Source organism: Eubalaena glacialis, chromosome 12, assembly GCF_028564815.1.
Source record: "Eubalaena glacialis isolate mEubGla1 chromosome 12, mEubGla1.1.hap2.+ XY, whole genome shotgun sequence".
NCBI classification, from domain to species: Eukaryota; Metazoa; Chordata; class Mammalia; order Artiodactyla; family Balaenidae; genus Eubalaena; species Eubalaena glacialis.
This window is the reverse complement of record NC_083727.1, coordinates 20,626,364-20,642,259: the sequence shown is the minus strand read 5'-3', so window position 1 is coordinate 20,642,259 and position 15,896 is coordinate 20,626,364. Positions and strand designations below refer to the sequence as shown.

Here is a 15,896-nt window from a genome sequence, read left to right as displayed (position 1 = left end):
GGAGATTATGTGTCTATTCTGTAATAGAGAAAGGAAATACGATAAATATGGAAAATCTTTATTTAAAATAACTGGGCTGATTCTAATCGATTTGTACATTATTTCATAGGAGGAACATATATTTTAATGTTTTTAAATGTAAAAAAAAATTATAGGCACACAAAAGGAGGGTTTTTTTTTCCTCTACTATAAGATTTCTTGGAGACATAGAGCGGCTTTGCCTTTCTTATATAATTGAATTTCAGAGGTAAAAGAGGCCCTTAGTGTAAAATGTTTCCCCAGATGAGAAAATAGGCTTCCCACTTGATAAAGCTGGGATGAGCAGGTCATCTAGCTCACCTAGGAGCCAAGGGCAGGATGGGAGCAGTGCTGATTGCAAGTCTTAGTCTCTGCTTCTGGTCCAGGTTCGTGTTCCACCTGTATTCCAGTGAAGCATGTGAGTCTTTCTCCCCAGGGTAGAAAGGAGAGAGTGGTGTAAATGCCGTGCAATTAATTTGCGTATTTGAAGAATATAAACCACCGGACAAGAAAGAAAACTTCAGGATTGGTCATTCCTTGTTCCTCTCTCTTCTTCCTTCTTCGTAAAGATATCTTCCTAAAGATATAATTATCTACTCTTCCTTAAATGTTTTGTAACACAATAAAAAAAATTGCTATTTTAATTATATAAATATAAAGTAAATATGTTAATATTTATAATACATCATATCACATTATACTATATATACTATGTAATATAAATATAAATATAAAAATTAAATACAATTCCATCCTCAGAGTTTGGCCAGGTAAGTGAGAAGGTGTGATGGGAGAATGAAGAGTGTAACAAAGTACTCTCTCTCAGAAACATCCCCAGACACACACACACACACACACACACACACACACACACACACACACACACACACACACACACACACCAGGGAGTAGGAAAGTGACCTAGGAAAAGTGCTTCTGGTCTGTGAACTGTCCCTGAATTTACTTGGTTTTATCCTGCTGTTTCCTCTGTCTCTTGATTAGCCTCTATTACTGCCTTTTCAAATGCAAATTAGATTACCCTCTTATCACCGAGCTTCATTTGCTCTCCCACCTTCAGTAGTTAGTGCCCTGCTCTACGTGGGAATGACAGAGCAGCTCACTGGATTGGAAACACTCTGTCCAGCTTCAACAGCAGTGACCAGAGAAATCAATTTATAAGCCAGTAGGCTGGTGGTGTTCCATTCTGGCAACACGTTACGGTCACCTGGAGAGCTTTTTAAAATTTATCCATGCCGCCCTTCACCTTTGACCAACTAAACCAGGATCTTTTAATACTTCGTCCTTGGCGATCAGCATTTAAAAACAAACAAGCAAACAAACAGTCAAACTGTCAGGGTGGTTTCTAATATGTCACCAGAATTCAGAACTACTGGTCCAGAAGATTCTCCACTCTTGCATGAGGGTCTTAAAATTTATTGCAAAGTATCCATTCAGAAAATTTGAAGCAAACTTTGTCCTTTGATTTTCAAGTAACAGGAGGATTTTTTTTTTAATGTTGGGATATCCCTTTATTATTTTCATCTTTTATGCTCTCTTGCTGTTTTAATTTGTTTTTTCTATTTTCTTACCCCAAACTGTCATAACTTGGGATTTCACATGTTGCTTCTTATTACCTGTTTCACAAACATCCTGGAAAGTTTTTGTTTGGCTTTTTACTTCGCTCTGTTCTTGGTTTAAAGTATGCATTAAACTGAGCTTGCTGCTGCAACAGGAAGCACTTTTTATTCTGACTCTGTGATTAGTTAATATGCTTCCTTTCTGGCAAACAGATGGTGAATTGAACGTAGAACTTTTCTTCTGAGTAGCTGCTTGAGTGGGGATTATATTATAAATAGTACAAAAGGACTGCTCAGTCAAAAGATTTTACATTAAGTGAAGACAAAAAGTCACAGCCAGTGTTGGGTATTTTGTCACAGGACAAAGAAGCCGTATGTCTCCCTTCCAGGTTATTCAGTGACTGACTTAGAAACAGTTTTTACTTTATCCAGAGGAAAATCATCATAATTAAGTTGTCTCTTCTGAAATTGGCACTGTATTTCTTTTTTACAAAAGTCAGTAAAACATGAGTGCTTAAAATATATCTTTGAAAAAGCTGAAGTGACTAATTAACAAACACAGGTGTTACCATCATAAAAATTATCAACTCCCTTTCTTATCAGGCTAAGGATGATTTTTTTCACCTTACACAGAGCATGGTATATGTATATAAAATATGGATCGTATTAGTATTACATATTTTTCATTTTATTAAAAAATCTTGAAGGCTTAAGGATTTAAATAAAGTTGCCCTTTTAATGATGTACCTTTCCTTACAAAGCTTTTTCTAAGTTTCCTAAACTTGAAATCCTGACATATTATAAGTTTTAGGGCTTTTTTCCAGGATTCTCGACTCCCTCCCATCACCGTTGTACTGGACTGTATCTGAGCCTAAACATTCCTTGAAGCTGGGTCTCTAACTCACTTATTTTCCTTATTTATCTTTTACTGGTATGCTCAACCTATCTACTTATCATAACATTGTCTCTTCTTGTAATCAATTCAGCTGACAGGGGATTGGTCATGTTTCTGTGTAGCCTCACAGCCTTTCAGCAGCACACTCGGAGTTCTGTGGTTGCTAAACTCTTCATCATCCATGTAGTTCCCAGAGATTTATTATAGCTGCTTTCATCTAAATATTGAGGTCTCGAAATTTCTGGAAACTTAGATAAAACTAAATGTTCTGTCCCTTTGACTTTTAAATAATATTTAAATAAAGACAGGCAGACAAATTTATGTTGCGTAGGAAAGTTACAGTTTAGGAGAGCTTGCTTCAGTTCATCTTACCATGAATTTCATCTTACCAGAAGTTTGATGAACTTCAGTGCATTTTATGAATGGTTTGGAATGTTTTGAGGGGAAGTGGATGTTGCTAATGTGATTGATACTAAAAGATGGGATGTTATCACAAAGAAGAATATGCACTTCTATCTTAAATTAATGTACAGTTTACCTTGACTGTATGTTTCTGACTTGCCTCTCTATTGTCCAGGGGACACTTAGGACAACCATCAAACCAGCTAGAGAGGAAAGGAGGCATCCTGGGGTGTTGAGGGTAGTGAGGCCCAGGAGTGTTTAGCTGGGGATCTATTTAACCTGTTTTGAGAGTGTCTGCTCTATGACCATCAAGTTCCCCTGCCCTTGTCTTGCCAGCTTCTCATCACTATATTTCTGACCCTTGGCTTTCAGCTTGACTTTGACTTCTGTCCGTTCCCTTTGCTTGTCTTCTAGACTCTTACTCTTTCTTCCTGCCCCTGTCCTGTGGCAGCATCTTGCATTATGCCTGCCCTTTCCTGTCTGAAAAGTCTACTTTATTTCAGACATTCTGGAAGCCCTCTTGCTCTATTAAATATTTAGAGTGGTCCTTGAAGCCTTGCTATCTTCTTGTTGAAATATTTGTGGACGTGCTACACTTCTGGGCTACAAAGAATGCCTTGTATTAAAGATTCAGTGATGATGAAGTACCTAAGATATGTTATTTGTCTTCAGTTGTATTTTTTTGTAACACGATAAATTAATCTTATTTTTTCAGAGTTTCTCCCCATGACTTAAAGCTATTTCTCTCCCAATTATCATTCCCATTTCTCTGAGGACAAAGAGAAACTAATGAAAAGCTGTCTTTGGATTTTATGTAATTAATTTATGTTAAAGAAAAATTGTTTTATTTCTTGAGTTATCTTGTTACATTTCAAGGTTTGCAAATACATTAAAATTCAGAAGTCACCAAAACCACTGGGCCACTTTTACTCTGAGTAGCTCTTTTCTTCTTTGGAGAAGTAGTAGGGATTAGTGGAGGAAGTATGGAAACAGTTTTTCTTACCCTGGCTAGTGTATGCTGGTAGCAACCCTTCAAAAGGTGATTCACACTTGGCTCTAAGAATGTAGAGTTGATCAAGTGTCCAAATATTCTTTCTTTTTAATCACAGAATTGACTCCTGAGGAGAGAGCCCAAAAGATTGCCAAAGCCATGCGTAAGCAGTCTTCTGAAGTCAAAGAGAAGTGGGAAAGTCTAAATGCTGTTACTAGCAATTGGCAAAAGCAAGTGGACAAGGCGTTGGAGAAGCTCAGAGACCTGCAGGGAGCGATGGATGACCTGGATGCTGACCTGAAGGAGGCGGAGGCCGTGCGGAATGGCTGGAAGCCTGTGGGAGACTTGCTCATCGACTCGCTGCAGGACCACATTGAGAAAACCATGGTCAGCATCCCTGCCTCAGATAAAGGATTTAAGAAATCCTTTATTGTTAAATATAACACAAATAAGGAGAGCCACATATATAAACTGTTATGAGGGATTGTTATAATGCCAACACTGTTACGACCTCCACCAAAATCAGAATATAGAACTTTTCCAGACATGATAGATCTTTTCCATATGCCCCTCACCATCAGAACCCCCATCCCCGCCAAATAACGACTAAGGTGACTTTTACAATAATTTACTTTTACTTTTCTTTATACGTTTTCACCCAGCTGTGCATCCCTAAACAATATAGGTTAGTTTTACCTGTTTTTGTTGAGTTTTTTTTTTAAATTTTTTAATAATACAGCAGAGGACCTTTAATTATATTACTGAAGTTGGGTCTTTTTTTTTTTTTTTTTTTTTTTTGGCTGCGTTGGGTCTTTGTTGCTGCGCGCGGGCTTCCTCTAGTTGTGGTGAGGGGGGCTACTCTTCCTTGCGGTGCGCGTGCTTCTCGTTGCAATGGCTTCTCTTGTTGCGGAGCACGGGCTCTGAGCGCGTGGGCTTCAGTAGTTGTGGCGCATGGGCTCAGTAGTTGTGGCTCGTGGGCTCTAGAACGCAGGCCCAGTAGTTGTTGCACAGGGGCTTAGTTGCTCCACGGCATGTGGGATCTTCTGGACCAGGGCTCGAACCCGTGTCCCCTGCACTGGCAGGCAGATTCTTAACCACTGCGCCACCAGGGAAGTCCCTGTAAGAATATTTTAAAGTCCCTTTTAATCTCCAGATTTCCCATTTATCTTTTGTTTGTTTTCTTTGCAATGTATTTGTTGAAGAAACTGAATTGTTTCTTTGACAGTGTTTCTCACAGCCTGGATCTTACAGAATGGCATCCACATGGTGTAGTCTGGCAGGTTCCTTTTTAAATCGGTGATTGGATTTAGAAGTTTAATCAAAAGTATACTGTTTTCCTGGGAGTTCTTATCTGCTAATTATATCTTATTGTCTGAGTATGTAATGAAGAATTAGTTTAGCTATAAATTCTGTTTGTAATCAGGTATTGCCCAAAGTTAAGGATGTTAGACCTCTGGTCTAGATTCCCTTTGGCTCCCGTATTGTAGAACATATCCAGAAAAGCAGTTAATGGAATTTAGGCAATAAAAGACACAAATAACAGATTTAGAGTGTATTAGGTTTTTAGTAGCATAGTAAACTATATACTAGGTAGTCATGAATCAAATCAAAGGATAAACGGATGAAAAATCAGGCTGACAATATCAATATCATGAATGGAATTTTTATTGCAAAAGATATACATCTTTTGTGCACAGATATTGGATAATACTATCCCTTTGTTTCGCCTGTGGCTGAATAGGAAAAGAGAAGAAAGGTCTAGGAAATTAACTGAATTCTACTCAGGCAAATTACATCAGTAAATAAATATATGTGTAGACATAGGAATAATAATAATAGATAGCATTTACTGATGCTTACTGTGTGCCAAGAACTGTTCTTAGCCAGTTTACATTGGTATCTCTTTTAATCCTCCCAGCAACCCATCAAGATAAGTATTATTATTATGTCCATTTTACAAATGATGACATTGCAGATACTGCTCAAGCCCACACAGCTAGGAAGTGGTGGAGTTTTCATGATTTCTTTCTTGCTCTTCTCTTTCATTGTAGAGACCTCATTCATAATAATGTAATTAAGCTTAACTTTGATCAGCTACTTGAATTTGAATCTTTAAAAGCTACGTATTAAATTTTCAACCAAAAATTTTTATTACTGAAAGAGTATTGGGGTGCCATCTTTCATTGTAAATATACATGTTTCCAGTGACCCTGTGAATTAAGTAGGCTTCTTCCTGTGACTGTAGTATCCAAAAAACTTTTCCATAATTGAATCTGAGTTAAAATAACAAACTGAAAATAAAACCTTTTAGGATAGGTTCTTTGGACGTTGCACACTTCTTGTATTTTAAAAGATGATTTTTAAACACTGAAAATCTTTAAGCCAATGGTTTACAAAATGTATGTTCTATTGGTTTGCAAAAATGCCTCTTGGTTGGAGCAAGAATTTACCCATTTGAATTTGAAAGCATCAGTTTTTAATACAGGATGACTAGTGTTGAGGGAAAAATGAAGTTATATCTGGACTAAAAATTTGGGAGTTGTTAATCCCATTTGATTGAAGAAATTACACATCTCTGCATCCAAATCCTTCTGTTTAAATTTTTGCTTATGTGGGAAAGCTAGGAAAAATACAGCTAATATTTAAGACAAAGTAATAAACTGTGGATTAAGATATTTTAACATCTTATTAGGAAAAAAGAAAATAAAACCCAAGTCTCTTTAAACCAAGTAAAATTGACGCAAAGTCCGGGGTGTTTTACATGTGCTCTAAAGTATACCCCAATCCCAGTGAAGCTATAGGCAGGTGAAAACTGGAAAACAAAATCTTTTAGGGTAATCAAATAATTTTAACTTCCTAAAATTATCCTTAATCATTCTTATTTGCAGAATACACACCTCTGACAGGAGAAGGGCTGGGATTCACATCTGCCAACGGGCTGCCGGTCAGCACCTTTAACACTAACAGATGTTTCTCCTTTCATAGCAAAGAAAACCGCATAGATTTTTATTCTCCTATAGGAAAGTGCAGCCAAAACGTGATAAATTGGTTCTTTATACCAGAACATACAACAGATCTGAAACCATTTTAAAATTTGCTTTAATTTAGAAAGCCCCTTAATTTGGAGCTCTTAAAAACCAAAAGATAAACTTTCTTAATAGAAAGATTCCTCATTACCATAAAACACTGGACCATAAAAACAAAATTAAACCTAAAATGCATTGTTTGTCTAAGGACTTTTATTTTATTATTTAATTAATTAATTAATTAATTTTATTTTTGCCTGCGTTGGGTCTTTGTTGCTGCGCACAGGCTTTTCTCTGGTTGCAATGAGCGAGGGCTACTCTTCGTTGCCATGCGCGGGCTTCTCATTGCGGTGGCTTCTCTTGTTGCGGCGCACGGGCTCTGGGCGTGCGGGCTTCAGTAGTTGTGGCGCACGGGCTATAGAGCGCAGGCTCAGTAGTTGTGGCGCACGGGTTTAGTTGCTCCGCGGCATGTGGGATCTTCCCGGACCAGGGCTCTATCCCGTGTCCCCTGCATTGGCAGGCAGATTCTTAACCACCGAACCACCACGGAAGCCCTGTCTAAGGACTTTTAATGGTTTTACCTGTGGCTTGTAAGAGAAAAAGCATTATTTTTATAGAGGGGAAAAAAAATTTCTTCTATAAGATTAAAAAAAATCTGTCTTGAAGTTATAATTTTTAAAAAACTGTCACCATCTTTTGAAATAAAACTGGTTATTATTTAAAATTATATAAATCTGAGAATATTTTCTAGCATTTCATTTTTAATCGTTAATACCTTCAAAATACAAAGATTTTAAAAGCTGATTATTAGTGTATGATGTAAAGTCATAACTGAAGAAACCTTGAAAGATTTGAGTTCTGTAATTGGTCTCAAACTGAATCTGAGGGCATTCAGGTCTTTTCAAAGTCCAGACTGAAAAATTCTCTTTTCCCACCCCTCTCTCTGTCCCATGCTTCTATATTAATTATGAATTCTTTAGACCTATAATGTCTCTGTTATCATATATCTGCTTTTCTCATTGAACTGTATTTGTGAATCCGTTTATTTGTACACATTCTGTCATCCATGAAAGACCAGCATCTGCAGTCATGGAGAAAAACTATCACAACTCTGAATTCCTTCCATGCTGCAGCAATTTTCACATCTTCATGGGCTTCCCTTCTTCTACCTGATTCTTAATTTTTTTTTTTTTTTGCTTTATGCTATATTACAGAGTAATTTACCTAACCCCGCAACCTCAGGCATCATTTATTTACAGCTGAATCCCAAATGTCCATCTCCAGGCCTGACTTTGAAATGCTGGTGTCTTCAGGGTTCTAGTGATATTTCTTTCTGTACGTTGACTTCCATGCTCACTGTTTCGGGTGTCATTTACACAGTTACCCCCAAAGTCCATATCTTTCACTCTGTCTCTGGGCTCCAGATCTGTTCTTCTGACTCTCCAGCTTGACCTTCCTCGTGGTTTTTGGACATATTCAAGAATTTTGAAATGCTGAAACATATTCTCAGATTTACCTAAAATTAATTTTCTTTTTAAAAGTAAGGTCATATTCTTAATATTATTTTGATGTTTACCAACCATAATGATTATTTCTAGCCTTTACATGTTATAAAAGGGGGAACTGGGAAGTGGTTAGAGAGGTTTTCTTTTTATAAGCATAAGGAGGAAGTCAAATTAATATTGTAGTGTTTTAATAAAACTTTATAGCCTTCAAAGCACTTTGATACCTATTATTCATTAGCTAAACTTGGAGTGATGAAAGAGAAGAAAGGGAGCTCATAGACATAGGCCTAGTCTCTTAAGGGGTGGAGATTATAGAAATGCTGAAACTTGAGAGCTGATGCTAATAGTATGTTGATAACACCTAATACCTGTAAGTTTGGTACATGATTAATTTTTGACACACCAAAGAGTTAAAACTGTGCTGTTCTCTTTTAATATCCCAGTTCTGTTCCCAATTCCATATTGGCTTAATCTTGCCTCAAGTACCATTTTTTGAGCCTTCATCATTAGAAATGGATTCTGCCCTTCTTGTATTGCAAACTTTGTGCTGAGTACTGGAGATTGTCCATTCTCAAGAAGCTTCCATTCTATGGGGGGGGGGGGAGGCATTAAAATATGAATGCTTACAATACCAAAAACTAAGAGCTCTGATAAGAAATGATGTTTAAAATCTATAACAAGTGGTTCATATGGCACCAAACAATCAAGAATGTCTCCCACCATAAAACCTGATTTGTGTGTCCAGAGATGTGCAGCCTGGAAATACTGGCTAGGTTGGAGATGGCAGGTAGAATGCTGGGGAGCACATGGGCGGGGCCTGCAGCTAGGGCTGGGGAGGGAAAGACCTCTGGGAAATCTTCCCAATGGGTCAGGCACTCCAGTGAGTTTTTTAAGGGATGGGTCGGATCTAAGCAAAGACTTTGTGAGGAAAAGGATACATGAAAATAGAGGGGGTTGGAATTATGTGGAGAAAGGAGAAAACTTAGTGTTTTCATTATTTTGTTGTTCATTCTCACAGGACATATCACTGTCATTGACCCGAAATATTTTTTGTTTTTTTTCCCCCTCTTCACATATACCCCTTCAACCCCCACTTATAACAGCTCTCTTACTGTGCTCGGAACTGTAATTTGTCAGTTCTAAGCTTCATTTACCTCTTTTCTGATAGACCCTGCTCTTCCTGGCCTACCTTTAACTGCAAAGAGAGGTCATAAATGACTTTGAAAGAGATATATAAATATATAAATCTATGAGTATATAATATGCATAGATTTTGTGGTTAGGAAAGCTTTTTTTTTACCGGCCACTTTCTAACGTAATTTTAAATGGAAAGAGTTCAAATCAAGTTGTTGCATCAGGTGAAAAAATATTAAGGTATCCATATTAAAAAAGGAAAATATGAAAGAAAATTAAAGATAAAATCAAGACTAGAAATTAGTAAAATGGATAAAAGTGGGAAACATTTTCCAGATTAAATTGCATATCATGAAAAATTTGAAGGAAATACATAATCATTTAAATGAGTTTGCATTATAATTTTTCTCTTTGTGCATCTATTTAGATTCTCTGGCTTATAAAGGATGATTCTTTGGCTGGTGGTCCTGGTTGCTCAAGACCTGAATTGAGTCAGCTGTTATTGAGTGGGCAGCTATAGTTATGGCCTCTTAGCTGGTCTTGGTGTTTTGGGGTTTTTTTAAGGAAATATGGAATACTAGCTTTTGTTATATTCTTTTCTGATGACATTATTCTTGTCCTTTTCTTCCAGGCATTTAGAGAAGAAATTGCACCAATCAACTTAAAAGTTAAAACAGTGAATGATTTATCCAGTCAGTTGTCTCCACTTGACCTGCACCCATCTCTAAAGATGTCTCGCCAGTTGGATGACCTTAATATGCGATGGAAACTTTTGCAGGTGTCAGCTGATTCCTCTTCATAATGCAGGCTTACACTTTCGTCTTTAAGCCCTACCTCTCTGTTCTACCACCTGTGATCCTTTTCTCTTTCTTTATGGGTTGTATTCGATAATGGATTTCTAGCCTGTGATGACATCAGTTGTCTTTCAGTATCTTGAACCCAAAGGCCTCATTTATTTATGAATATAGATTTTAATGTAATTTTATGATGTTCTCTTCATATGATATTTTTAGAAAATTGCAAAAGGTCAAATAAATCACAGTAATTGAAACCTATAGTAGGTCACAGAAACATTTTTTCCATAATGGCTCATAAAGGAGTCATTTTTCTTACTTTAATCCTGTATTTTTTTTTTTTTTTTCTTTTGAAAAGTTAAGAAAGTCCACATCCTTCTTCTTCCTCTGCCTGCTATTTAGGTATCTTGCTCATTTTTTCCAGCTAGCATACTTTACTGCAGTGGTGTTTACCTTTAGCCCTTAGATCTTAGTTGCTCTAATGCAGTTGTTCTCTAATGACTAGGTCTAACTTGTGCATCTCAGATTTAAAAGAGCCAAACCAAGAAGAGTCCTCCTGAGTGTTACTAAGTATCAGCATTTGCAAGTCACCACATGTGCCAGTCAGTAGTTTTTGGCTCAGTCTTTGTGGAGCTGTGTCACATTTAGTGGCCAGTTTCTAGGAGTCATAATAATCATTTTTCCCCCTGAAAAGTAGTGGGATAGTTTAAGTGGAAGATTGAAAAAATAATTCTTACTAATCTTTCTCTATATTTTGTACCTAAAATGATGTGATATATAACAAGATAAATATGTAATTTTGAGGTAGCACATAGAATCATTTTATTTTAAAGGTATAATATTTTATAGCATGATAGATCCTGAATTAATTCAAATGTTGAACCACCCAATGGTTTATATATTTTCTTCATGAAACTGAAGAGGTAATAAATGAGTGTATAGTATTAGACAGTCTTTTCTGTCTTTGAAAAGAATATTAATAATCTGGGATTAGTAAAGCAGGATCTGTTAAACTCATACATGCTTTTCTAGTGAGTAGAACACAAAAGCATTTGATTTGTACTCCTTATTTCTTCTACTCCCTTTCTCTAATTCATTATCTTCATGTAGGTATTCCTGTGGTCCATCTTGATTCCCTTCCCACTCTGCTTCTGTTATTACTATCTGCAAAGATTGGAAGTCAGGGAATACGTTATGCATGAAAAAGGATGTATATTCTTTCATCCTGATCTCTGAGCCTGGTAACCACTCGAGCTCAGATGTTAGCTGCTGATTGAACAAGAGGAGCACAATTTACGCTGGCAGACAACAGTGTTAAATTTCAAGAGCAACATCTTGTGTTCTCCCATGGAATGTAAAAGTGTGGGGTTTGAATGCTTTTTGGCCATAACAAACAAAGTACCTGCTAATGTAATTTAAATAGCTAACCAGGAGAAACTAGAGGTGCCCAGTGAGCCAGAGACACACGTTCCATTTAAAGGCAGCTGAAAATAAGATTGGCAATCTAAGCGAAACACCTGACTAGCATTACTAGACAAAGACCAGGAAAAGGAAACGGAAATGTCAGTAAGGCTGTGTGCAATTGTTATTGATTTGCAATTAGTTTCTCAGGGTACCAACTCTGCCTTTTCAAAATATAGAGAGCTAAGAATGTGGTTAAAAAATATATAGAGTATATCATTCAGCTGGTATCTACTTGAATACTTCCAAATCAAGATGATGGACATGAATTTGGAGGAATTCATATGTCCATATTCATATGTCCTTTCACTCTCCATCTCTATTTATCTATCTACCTATCTATCTATCTATCTATCTATCTATCTATCTATCTATCAATCTTCATCATCATCATTATCATCTATCTATTCATCTGTCTGTTTTTTCCTTTGGAATATTTTAGACTTCTTTTTCATTTGCTCCCCATAACCCTTTTTACCACCTTCCTTACAAAAGAGAGATGAGTAGCCACTGACCTCATGACCACATCCTGACTTTAGACACTTTAGAATGTTACTGCTTTTGAGTTAAGTGTAGAATAACTTAACTTGCCTTGACTAATAACAATCTATGCCTTGACTAAGGCATAGATTCTGGCATCAGATGGGCTGGGTATGAATACTAGCATTGCCACATACTAACTTTATGTCCTTGGACACCTCTTTCTATCTCAGTATCTTCATGTATAAAACAATGATAATAATGAGTAATACCCAATATGATTTTTGTGAGGGTTAAAAGAATTAATTCATTTAAACTACTTGGAAGAGTACCTGGCACTATTTACTGTTACTTGATGTCAGAAGGGGTCTATTTTCATACCAATATTTTGATTCCAGATACAAAGGAGTCTGTACCAGCAATCATATCTTGGGCAGTAGCATCATTTATTATAATACTTAAATCAAGGATATTACTAAGGTTATTGTTTTGAAATCAAATTATTTCTTGTGTGTGTATGTGCAGGTTTCTGTGGACGATCGCCTTAAACAGCTTCAGGAAGCCCATAGAGATTTTGGACCATCATCCCAGCATTTTCTCTCTAGTAAGTACCAATAAACTTGACTGATCTCATTAATTGAATGAATCAGCATATTATTTCACTCTCACTCAAGAAGCTATATTATTTGCTATAAATATATTTATCAGATGAATATATAAAAGAAGATGTCAACATCAATGACAATATTGCTTATTGGTTATTGTTTCTATAATCTGGTCGTGGTAAGTCTTTGAAGTGAAGCAAAAATTAATTCATCTTAGCTAGGGTTTTTCACTGGACCATCTGTTATAATAACTAATATAGTATCATAGCATTGCTATGCCATATGCAAAGATTATGAACTTTTTCACAATAAAGAAATCATTTTTATATTTTAAAATTTTTAATTAATTTTCCTCCTTAAAAAGTACATATTTGTTTAAAATGCACCTGGAACTTTAAAAAGTAAAAAAAAAAAATTACTTCCCACAAATCTTTGAGAAGATTTTGGTTTATTAGGCTCACTGCAATCATACTTGGCTTTTCTTCTGGTTAAGTATTGCAGATTTAGCCAAACCCACATACGTAGATTTTTATGCAGTAGTCTCCAACTGAAATTTTTCATTTTATGGACTGTTCATGAGATCTTAAATAAGTAATTTGAGCTCCTACTTTATCACTCACTGCTAAGGAAACTAAAGAATGTAGAATTCAGAGTCACCCAGATTGAGATTAAAATATTAATTCTGCCTTTTACCAGGCCTGTGAATCCCTGAAAGTTAATTTCTTTATCTTAAAATTACTATAATAATACTTATTTCCTCTGATTGCCTTGAGGTTTAAATAAGAAAACAGATCAAGTTACACAAAGCACTTAACACAGTTCTTCGCACAAATGCTTTCACTAAATGTTAATTCCTTTCCTTTCCTTTTCTCTGGCAAACATATGTAAGCAAGCACTTTGTTTAATTCAATTTGAGTGAAGGTTGAAACTTAATGCAAAGCTTATTTTCCCAATTATGGTACCTTTGTATCTATAGCCATAGAGAAAACTGAAGTAATAATATCGTGTCTTCTAACTAAATTGCTTACATTTATATTTTCTCTTAATCTTTGTCATGGTTGGTAATCTGCTTTACCTCAATTCAAGGTCAGGCTTTTCTTACTCTCACAATTTCAAGAATCCTCATCAGTCATTTCCTGACTTTTCTGTCCTATGCCTCTCTAGTGCTCAAGCTAGCTCTCGCTAGTGTTCCTCTCTCTCTCTGTCTGTCTGTCTGTCTGTCTGTCTCTCTCCCTCTCTCCCCTCCACCCTCCCTTACTCCACCCCCCCCCCCCCCCCCCCCCGCTCACACACAGACACACACACACCTGTTTCACACCCCTGAACTCTTAGGTAGCCTATCTTTGAGTGATGTTTAGTCCTTCCTGGAATGTACTGTCTACCTGGGTGCCAGGATGCATTTCCATTTGGATACTATCAATGTTGATGAAATAAATGGGCTTGCAGAATACTCATTAGGTATGAATTAACTCCAGATTGCTTACACTTAATTTTATAGAATGTAAAGCTATATGCTAAGACCAAATTAAAGAGAAATTTAACAAATAATTGAGATTCTGTAGTTCTAAGGCGTATGTATTTATTAGTATTGATGAAACTGAACACTTTCACCTCACAACCATTCTTTCATAATAAAAATCAAACTCTTGTTCATTAGGAAATGAAACTTGTAAAAATTGTGAAACTCAAGCACATTGCCTTTCACTGCCTAGCACTGGCAGTCCAAGGAGGTCAAAGTTATTCAAATCAAAACAATTATTAAAATGAATGGAAAAGTGTAAACAAAATCCCAATTAATGAATTTAATAATTGTTATCCATTGCTGCTCAGAATCTTTGGCTTTATTATATTTCTTGGATTTTAGCCATAGTTATAAAAGGAAGCTGTTTAGTTAGGCACAAAATAAAAACTGACCTATTAGCCTGGTGCCAGTGCTGAAATGAGGTTGGCTCTAATGAGAAATTTAATATACCTAGTTCCACATTTTCATCTGCCTTTTATACTTTCATGGACATAGTTGCAGAAGGGAATGCTCATACTTTATAAAGAGAGGAAGAATTGTTGAATAGAAATATTGCTGAACTAGTGGTCAGAAATCCTGAAATCACGTCTTGGCTCAGCCATTTATTTATTGGGCAAGTAATTTCACCTCTAATATTTAGTTCCTCATAGTTGACTTCCTTATCAATAGATGTATTTGAAAATGCTTTGCAAAGTTTAGAATGCTACACATTAGTAAGATAGTATTATGATACCATATTCAGGAAAGAAAAATTGGTGACAACTGGTTATATGAGAATCTAGTGATATTTGCAAAGTTTTTTTTGAATTTGCTTGTTTATTAGTTCATTTACCAAAATTCCTTAATAGTTCTAGATACATATGTACAATTCTTCTTAATAAGTCTTAAAATAATTGGTCTAATGTAGGAAAAGAATATTTTTATAAAAAAGGAGTAAATGGATTTGTAAAAAATTAGTACCTCAGTAAAACAAAACATAAAATCTCAATCATAGTGATGTCTAGTGTAAAAGTAGGGAACTATATTTTCTGTGCATTTCAGGTAAAAATAAGTATTTGGAATTCTTCTATCTAGATAATTGCCTTGGTTCTTTACAACCCTTTGGCTATGTTTATTTTTATTTTCCCTTTTTAAAATTCATATAATTGAGTTTCTTTAAATGCCATTTGTCCTAAATAATTATTCCTGTGACTATGAAGCAAAGTGAAGAGTGTTATTAATGATCTGGAAAATTCAGTCTTAAGAAATCTAGTTTACAATCTGGGTATACCAGGTAAAATTAATTTTGGTTTTAGCTTAATCAAAATATATACAGAGTACAATTTCCAGATAGCACTAAATTTTAAGTTTTGATTGTTGTAAACAGTAAAACTTGATATTTAAAAATATTTGTATCAACAGGTTCAATTAGAGTTGGCATTAGAAATTGAGACTGTATTGTTTCTTTCCTTGCTTCAAATGAATCTTTAAAGCCACTCTTTGTTTG

General features: G+C 35.8%; 1 protein-coding gene across 8 annotated transcripts in view; it reads left to right on the top strand.

The window, feature by feature from the left end:
* Nucleotides 1-15,896, top strand: part of UTRN (utrophin) — a 519,047-nt gene that overhangs the window by 403,324 nt on the left and 99,827 nt on the right. For all 8 annotated transcript variants that reach the window (XM_061207128.1, XM_061207126.1, XM_061207127.1 and 5 more), the window contains 3 exons: nt 4,002-4,270; nt 10,180-10,326; nt 12,809-12,887. In XM_061207128.1, the coding sequence (XP_061063111.1) occupies nt 4,002-4,270; nt 10,180-10,326; nt 12,809-12,887 (495 nt within the window). The remainder of the gene's footprint in view (nt 1-4,001; nt 4,271-10,179; nt 10,327-12,808; nt 12,888-15,896) is intronic.